The sequence below is a fragment of the Miscanthus floridulus genome, chromosome 1 (assembly GCF_019320115.1).
Source record: "Miscanthus floridulus cultivar M001 chromosome 1, ASM1932011v1, whole genome shotgun sequence".
Lineage (NCBI taxonomy): Eukaryota > Viridiplantae > Streptophyta > Magnoliopsida > Poales > Poaceae > Miscanthus > Miscanthus floridulus.
Window position 1 is genome coordinate 172702358 of NC_089580.1, and position 9232 is coordinate 172711589.

General features: G+C 41.2%; 1 protein-coding gene across 1 annotated transcript; it reads left to right on the top strand.

Moving 5' to 3' along the window:
• Nucleotides 1–2268: 2268 nt before the first annotated feature.
• On the top strand, nucleotides 2269–6216 carry LOC136467201 (uncharacterized). The gene is made up of 5 exons (XM_066465803.1): nucleotides 2269–4046; nucleotides 4168–4595; nucleotides 5123–5206; nucleotides 5279–5366; nucleotides 5437–6216. The coding sequence occupies exons 1-5, from the start codon at nucleotides 2502–2504 to the stop codon at nucleotides 6214–6216; spliced, it is 2925 nt and encodes a 974-aa protein (XP_066321900.1). The 5' UTR covers nucleotides 2269–2501.
• Nucleotides 6217–9232: the final 3016 nt, after the last annotated feature.

A 9232-nucleotide genomic window follows, 5' to 3' on the forward strand; every position in this document is an offset into this window, starting at 1 on the left:
CAGTTGGCTTTGATTGTTTGGTAGATCCGTAGATGATGGAAAGGACTCCATGTATGTATATATATATACTTGATGTCCAATGCAATATGGCGGGAGTAAAAAAAATTCACGGATTAATTGGAGGGAAAGGTGAATGGATATTTGGAGGGAACAATTTTTCACCAATTATAATTATTAAGCGGAAAAGAGAGCACTCGGTTTGAAAAAAACGATAAACGAGGCCAATAATATTTCTACTAGAGATATAATGTGAAAAAATATAAACAAGGTCCATAATATTTCTACTAGAAATTATAATTTTTAATACCAAATTTATTTTAATGTGTGTTTATTGGGAAAAAATTGTTATTTTTTAGATAGAATAAAATTCGACTTCAAATCTCTTCGAATAAGACGCATCACTTGACAATTAAACAAGGTCCATATAACTAAATTTCAACAAATAAAAAGACATATGTGGCTAGAAATTATACATAGAGGTGGTCAGTCAAAGATATTCAATATGGGTGTGTTCGGTTAGCCAATTAAGCCTGGTTAGCTCAAGCCTGGCTTCAACAATACAAGATGAACTTGTTTGGTTGCATGACCTAGCTTAGTCAGTATAAGAAATGTTACGTTTTTGTTGGTTGCTTTATCTTGTAGCGGGAGGTGAGGCGAGCGGATAAAGGGGCTAGCTCGGGCCTAGCTTCACAAAAACGGCCAAACATGAGCCCAACAGGGCGACCAAACATGTCAAAAATTGTTAACTAGAGCTTGCATATATAAGAGTTGGGGACCAAACCAAACAAGTTGAATTGAGACTCATCTATTTAGGTTCTTATGGTGGAACCTGGCGAGCCGTGTTAGTCACGATGTAGTTGCTCCTATTTTTCTGAATTTATTCCAGTGTGGTGATTAATTTGGACGAGTGTGCGTGTATGCGTATATAACAAATGTCATTAAACAAGTTAGGATTAAAGTATGAGTATATAACAAATAAAGTGTTAAACTAATAATTAAATATAAAAAAATCATAAACAAATGATTATTTAGATCATAGATTCAATATTTATAAAAAATAATATAGAATATCATAGTTTTCTACTCACAATATCATGCCAAATATCAACATTCGAACCATATTAGTTTTGTTTTGGCAAACATTTTGTTTGCAAATAACTAACTCATATTTCGATAACTAATAAAGCAAATTTTGGTGCTTTATTAATTATTAAATCTTTGTAAAATACAAAATCAAGTCCTTAACAAGTAACCAGGCTGCCTGCCATATTCATCGGCATTAATGTTCACCACAAAAATAGAAAGAAAAAGAAAATAGAGTGAAAACCTCCTACATTTTTGGACCCAGATCTGGTAGCCCACGAATCTGAACTCAATACTCAATGGCTACCGCTTAAACCCTAAACAACCCCCAAATTGCTATGGCCGCCGCCCGTTGATCCATTTGCTTCTTGTCACCGATCCACTGGTGCAGAGCTGAGATGCTGATGTCCAACACCTCTGCCGTCAGGTAATACTTTTGATCAAAATACAAGTTGTCCGCACTATCATTCCTGTTTCCATCTGAAGCCTCTCCCCTTTCAAGACCGTACAATGTGGTTCCAAGTTCCCTGATATACAGTCTTCATAATGCTGGAAACTATGCCTTGCCTCCTTCTCAACTTCTCTTACATAACTAGAATCTGAAATCTCACTAGCAAATATACTCCGGGAAGAATTAGGCTCCCAGCTCCTGAACAAAAATGAAGACATGTCCCTTTCTGATGGAACACTTGATGAAGAAATGAGACCTGATATACTGTTGACAGGTACAGCATATTCTGTCCAGTCAATGTATGGAATCCCATTAGAGGAATCAAAGTCACCGTCTACTCCATCTTGTTCTTTCACAGGACGAGGAACTGGCTCAGGCAGAGCAATTTCACTTGCAAACTGCGTTATCCTGTCAAGCCTCTCCTGTGCAATAATGCTGTTCATAGAATAGACACACCACCATATCCTTAGAACTGAATTGATGAAATCTTGGATCCAAATATATAAATATATGTTAGATCTGAAAATGAACCTGTTTAGCATCTCAGTGTAGCTCAAAAAAGGTACCTTTGTAAGTAGACAGTAACAACGTGGTGCAGAAACCAAGAAACGACTTGGCTTATAGGAAGTAGGGTTTAAGGGTAAAACTGCACCTAGTATACCAGGTGCCTTTTGAACTATTTCCTAAACATACAAACAAACACCATATAATGGCGCATTGTCTGATACCTGGTTCATAAACAACAATATTAAAAACATCAAACAAGAGATGTAATAAGACTCACAAACCTGTAGGTAGGAAAATGCAATATCAAAATAATCTAGATACTAACATCCAGGAATTATAAAATGGAAGATTCTTCTTAATGCAATGATACTGCGTATTCAAGAAAAAAATGGAAGATTCTTCTTAATGCAATAACTTGACAAACTGTAGTTTTGTAAACAATTCATTCCTCAATGACAGGATGGTTGTGGACAAAAGTTGGATGGACATATCCAATAGGAGGCTTCCCCGATACGAAGAAGGAGCTAAAAAATTTATTGAGTTTGCTTTTTCTGGCTGCAGTGCGAACAAGCTCCTTCGATGTCCTTGTAGAATCTGCAAAAACAATTACTTTGCTGATCAGATATCTATAATGGAGCATCTCATGCTGAATGGAATATGGAAAGAGTATAGAGTATGGGATCATCATGGAGAGAGTGTGTCAGATTCAGAAGACAGTGACGACAACATGGAAGATCATGATGACTATGGTCTGCGTGAGATGGTGAATGATTTTGGAAATGCTGTGAATAACAACTTGGGATCATTTGATGGTTCATCACCTTGCTTGCAGGATGACACGACCGCATCTACAGGTCCTACTGAAGAAGCTAGCAAATTTTATAGACTTCTTGAAGAGGCAGACAATGAGCTGTACCCAGAATGCAGTACCTTCTCTACACTATCGTTCATTGTGCAAATGATGAACATCAAGTGCCTATATGATTTGAGTGGAAATGCAATGGATGCTCTATTTACTCTGTTTTGGAAGGTACTTCCTACCAAGAATAAGGCTCCAAAGTCATTCAACGATGCTAAGAAAGTCATGTCAGATTTGGGATTGGATTACAAGCGTATAGACGCATGCCCAAATGATTGCATTCTGTACAGAGGTGATTATGCTAAAGCTGAGTCATGTCCAGTGTGCAAGCTTTCTAGGTGGAAAAGTGATGACCAGAACAATGCATCCAAATCACGAAGGCGAAGAGTTCGAAATGTTGCACAGAAGGTGCTGCGCTATTTCCCATTGATACCAAGATTGAAAAGGATGTATATGTGTTCCAAAACTGCAACTAATATGCGTTGGCACAAAGAGGAGCTAGTTGATGATGGATATTTGAGACACCCGGCAGATTCAAAGGAATGGAAGGATTTTGACAAAAATTTCCCATCATTTGCATCAGATGCGCGCAGTGTTAGGCTTGGGCTTGCTAGTGACAGATTCAATCCTTTTGGACATATGAGCACATCATACAGCATATGGCCCGTTGTTATTGTGATGTATAACCTACCTCCTTGGATGTGCATGAAAGATCCTTATATGATAACTTCAATGCTCATTCCTGGCCCTAAAGCACCTGGCAACGACATTGATGTATATCTACAGCCATTAATTGATGAGCTGATTGAGTTGTGGGGTGGGGTGGAGGCCTATGATGCTTCGATGAAGCGTAAATTCACACTAAAAGCTGCATTGCTCTGGACAATTAATGACTTCCCTGCTTTAGGGAATTTATCAGGAATGTCCACAAAGGGAAAATATGCATGTCCATCCTGTCATACCGACACTTGCTACCAATGGCTAGCCAATGGAAGAAAAGGTTGCTACATGGGACACAGGAGATTCCTACCAGCAAGACATAGTTGGAGGAACAATACTACTTTTAATGGCCAAAGGGAAAGGAGATGTGCTCCAAAACCATTATCAGGCGCTGAAGTTCTTTCACAATACGAAAAGTTTACTCAGGTACACATACAAAAAGATTTAAGTCTATGCAGCTTTCTTTTGTAAATAAATATGATACCAGTTATGATATTTTGATGTAATTTCAAAGGTGTAACATTGCTATCATTATGCTGCCATTCAGGTTATATTTGGGAAATCTGACAAGAAAAGGAAACGTTCCAGCACAGTGTATGGTGTTTGGAAGAAAAAGAGTATATTTTTTCAACTCCCTTATTGGAGCAAATTGACACTAAGACATAACCTAGATGTCATGCACATTGAAAAGAATGTTGGTGAAAGTTTGGCGAGTACCTTGCTTGGACAGGAGGGGAAGACAAAGGATAACATTAATTCTCGATTTGATATGGAAATCATGGGAATACAACCAAAACTTCATGCGACTCCCACAGATGATGGAAAATTTTTATTTCACAATGCACCTTATACACTTTTTGGACCTAAAAGGAAAGCATTTTGTGAGTTCTTGACAAAAATCAAAGTCCCATATGGTTATTCTGCAAAGGTATCTAATTATGTAGATGCAATAAATGTTAAAATATCAGGGATGAAGTGCCATGATTACCATGTGTTTCTGCATAGATACCTTCCACTATCTATTCGCGGCATGCTTCCGGCTGATATTTGTCTTCCAATAATTGAGCTATGCAACTTTTTTGAGAAATTTGCTCAAAAGTGTTAGATGTGGAGATCCTTAAAAGGCTTCATTCTTCAATTGCTATTACTCTTTGTAAATTAGAAAAGATATTTCCTCCATCCATGTTTGATGTAATGATGCATCTACCAATCCATTTAGCTCAACAAGCAATGATAGGTGGTCCTGTGCAATATCGATGGATGTATCCCATCGAGAGATTCTTGCGCAGACTAAAGTCATTTGTAAAAAACAAAGCTCGTCCAGAGGGAGCAATTGCTGAGGCTGTAGTGTTACAGGAATGTGTGACTCTTTGTTCTATGTACTTGCATGGAATTGAGACAAGAATCAATAGGCCAAGCCGTAATGATGACAGTGGTGATAACAATAGCAACACATAGCTCCAGATTTTTGCCAAAATTGGAAGACGGCTTATTGGGAATAGATATTGTCAGATGGAGATGAATGAATTGAACAAAGCACAAGCCTACGTTCTAAAAAACTGTGAAGAGGCTTCTCCATATACAGGGTAAGCCACTCCTAAGATGTTCATTCAACTGTGGACCTCCAATTTTGTAACATCTATTCTCCTATGCCACAGCATTCACAAGGAATATTTAAGGACACAGAGCACCAAAAATGTAGACAAGCGGCATGAGAAAGAGTTCTTTCAGTGGTTCAAGAACCATGTAAGTATAAGGATGTATTTATTACATTATTTCTTTAGGGTAGCTTCATTAACTACTGTGCTTCATGTAGATATCAACTATGTATTCCAAAGGAGATCCTTCTATTTCTGATGAATTGTTTGATCTAGCAAGAGGACCCGATACTGGAGTGACACATTTCTCAAGTTATATGGTCAATGGATGGAGATTTAACACAAGGGACAGAGACGCCCTATTTCAAGCACAAAACAGTGGAGTATTTGTCAAGGGCGATGAAGGAACTGGAAACAAAGATTACTTTGGTGTCTTGACAGATATTGTGGAGCTTTTATATGGGACTCATAAGGTTGTTCTTTTTAAATGTGAATGGTGGGATGTACATACAACAAGGGGAGTTAAAGAAGATAAGTATGGGTTCATAATGATAAATACTACTCGCAGGCTGTCAACAGATGAGCCATATGTTTTGGCTTCGCAAGCAGAGCAAGTATATTATGTGAATGATACTCAAGATCCAAAATGGTATGTCGTGGTAAAGACTAAACCTCGTGATTATTTTGACACTCCTCCCACTGATGAAGAAGATGCCACTACTAAATCAAGTAAATCCAGTCCTGAAGCTTGCCAAGAAAATGAAGTAATAACTGTGCCGAATCCAAATACAATAGAAGATGATGACACAAGTATATTGGACACACCTCAAGTTGAAGCGGAAGCTGAAGGTATGCCTGTGGCTGTGGAAGGTAATCCGATACTCCATTACGAGGGTGACGTTCAGGATGAAGATGAGCAACAAGAATCTGAAAGTGATGACAGCGAAGGTGGTGAGTACATGGATTCAGATGATGAAGACAGTGAATCGGAAGAATAAATAGATAACGACTAGCAAATAACTGATAATGAAGCTGAAATTTCTAAAGGGAATATATATATGAGATGCAGCTTCATCTCCTTGGTCACTTGCTTTACAAACACTACACAGTAGTGTCAAACAAATAAGCATTTAGGATATCATGGTCACTCTGGCATTTTCAGCTATGTTTTATTTCCTAATACTTATCAGTTTTCCAAGCCCTGGTAATATGATATATATTCATGGTCACTAATTTTACTTCCATTCTGGATCCCTACAAGACAAACTTGTGTCTTTTTGTTCCCACAACCAAATTAACTGGTACATAAAGTCACTAAAACCTAAGATAATAGAGGTCTAATTTGTACTTCAATTACAGAATTACAACATAATATACTAGTATTATGTAACTAAACATAACTAAGGCATTTCCCGTATGCAATGACCAAGGTTCAAGTGCCCAATCAATGCCAATTAAACATCACTAAGGCATTTGGCAATTCAGTGTCTAGCCTACATTCAAACTCCAGAGAATCGAATAGGCAAATATGGTGAATTGATCAAATAATCTAAACTGGAGAGCAACAATGCTTACTATCCAATCCTATGACCTCGGATGAGCCGCCCTGTTAGGCCCCTGGCCACACGAGCCGCTAGCTGCACAGGCGGCCCTGAAGCTCCAGTGCTCCACTACGGACACGCCCGAGCTATGACCGCCCGCCAAACGCGGCCGCCCGCCACACGCCTGAGCGGGCTGCCCGCATCCCTGCCCGTGTTGACGCCCGCAAGATGACCGTACCCGGCTCACAGTATGGCGCGAGCAAGCGGCTCGGTGTCTTCCTCCTCGCGTGCAGATGGCCATGGCCAGGGACACAGCGAATCCGACCTTTTGCGAGCTCGTCGAGATTGGCGGCGGTGACCGTGGGCGAGCTCGTCGAGTGCGAGGCGAGATTCGGTGGATCCAGGTGGGAGCGGGGATGGCCGGAGACCATGGGCGAGCTCGTCGGTGCGGAGCAGAAGCATCGAGCTGGGGGCGGCCGGAGACACTCGTCGAGATAGGCGGCTGCGGCCGTGGGAGAGCTTGCTAAGCGCTGCACGTGCGAGCTTCGGTGCAGCCATGGGCAAGGGCATCGACGGCCGGCGACTATGGGCGACCTCGTCAGCGCTTGGCGGAGCTCTAAGCTTGGGGGCGGCCGGAGATAAGGTGGATTTTGCTCGTCCAGTAATTGCAGCTGCAGAAAACGGAAGAAGATAAGGTGGAGTTTGACTGACAAGTGGGACCCATGATAATACAATATTTGCCACTAATTATTTATCATACGGAACACATGTTTTTATCACTAATATAAATATTATATAACAAGAAAATTTATTTTCTCACAATTAACTTGGTAACAAGTGACAAAAGAATATTTTGCCACAAAAATTTCTCAGTCATCAGCTACCATGTGGCGAAGCAAAATTTTGTCACATATTAATGTACTAATAGTGGGGGGAAATTGTTTAGTCACAATTAAGATGGTAAATAGTGGCAAAATACAATTTTGCCACAACATTTTCTCACTGACCTTGAACCGTGTGGTGATATAATATTTTGTCACCGGTAGATGGCAAAACTGTGAGGAAATAAATATTTAGTCACAATTAACCTATTTATTAGTGACAAATTAATGTTTCATCACTAAATTCGCCACTGAAGGTGCATCCTATGGCGATATAGTAGTTTGCCACTAATAATCGACGCAATAGTGATGAAAATTAGTTTGGCCACTAATAACATGGGAATCAGTGACAAATTAAGATTTCGCCACCACATTTTATCACTGATGCTCAGTCTTCCTGTAGTGCTCCTACGTGAAGAGCTCCTCCTCGTACTCCTCGATCACCTCATCATACTCTGGCTCACCGACGGGTACGAAGTCTACCTGTTCGTGATCTACATGAAATGACGATGCAATGATTAACACTATGGCAACATCAATTCTCAATGTAAAAGTACCCTTATTAAATTACTAAGTGAGGTTTACCTACTAAAGTCTAAGCTACGTACCAGCACTACTAACAAGTATGAACGCATCATATATTCTTGCGGTGACTACGGATATTCCAACTCCTAATGTCAGTTTACGATACATACCCTAAAGCAAGGATAATAACTACGCCATTAAGCGACTCGCTCTACGGCTACCTATTTTACAGCAAGTATGTAAAGGTCTAAGGACCCTACCGTAACAATTTCGAAGCTAAAACTATTGCTGGTTTACCACAACAAATCCTGCAATTAAAATCGATATACCGCTAAGCTCTCTACTTTAATCTTATGAGACTACCATCCTAACAGTTAATGGTGAACTAACTATACTAACAGGTAGATGGCATTTTTGTGAACCTAACAAACTTGGTTTCACTATTTTTGGACAACCATGCAATTTACTACTAATTATCGAAGTTTAGCTTGAAACTAAATTGAATAATCATTTCTATGCTTCTGGATCTTAAGAAAACAAATTCTAATTCGCGGCCCACAGCGGCTCGGCGTAGCCCAGCAGCGCCAGCATGGGCGTGGCCTAGTAGCACGCGGCACAGGCTACAGGCGTGAGCGCGGGCGCGGCCCAGCAGCGCGCGGCGCAAGCAGCACGGCCCAGCCAGCGGCAGCGGGCGCACGGCGCGGGCAGGCACGAGCGGGCGGGCACGTGGGCGCTGTAGTGGCGACAGCAGCGGCAGCGGGCTGAGCGCGTGCGGCAGGCCAGCCCACGGTGGGGGCGTGGCACCAGCGAAAACAGGCCTAGCTACAGGCGCGCGACAGCGGCAGCGGGCGCGCGCGGCGCGGCCCAGCCAGCGACAGCTGTAGGCAGGCTAGCCCAGCGTGGCTGCAAGCGCGGGAAACTGACCCAGTGTATTTCTAATGTATTCTGAGCTTTATTTTTCTACATGAAAGCGGCCACAAACACGTGTGACGTAGGGGTGACGTCCTGATGATGTCAGCAAGCTAAGATAGACAGTAACGCACCGCCGGTCGCCTGCTCACTCTGCT

What these genes read in the sequence shown, in the direction of transcription:
- LOC136467201 (XM_066465803.1), top strand. Translation starts at nt 2,502, where the DNA reads ATGGTTGTGGACAAAAGTTGGATGGACATATCCAATAGGAGGCTTCCC. An exon ending in AATACGAAAAGTTTACTCAG is followed by an intron (nt 4,047 to 4,167) that starts GTACACATACAA and finishes GCTGCCATTCAG; the next exon opens with GTTATATTTGGGAAATCTGA. An exon ending in GAGGCTTCTCCATATACAGG is followed by an intron (nt 5,207 to 5,278) that starts GTAAGCCACTCC and finishes CCTATGCCACAG; the next exon opens with CATTCACAAGGAATATTTAA.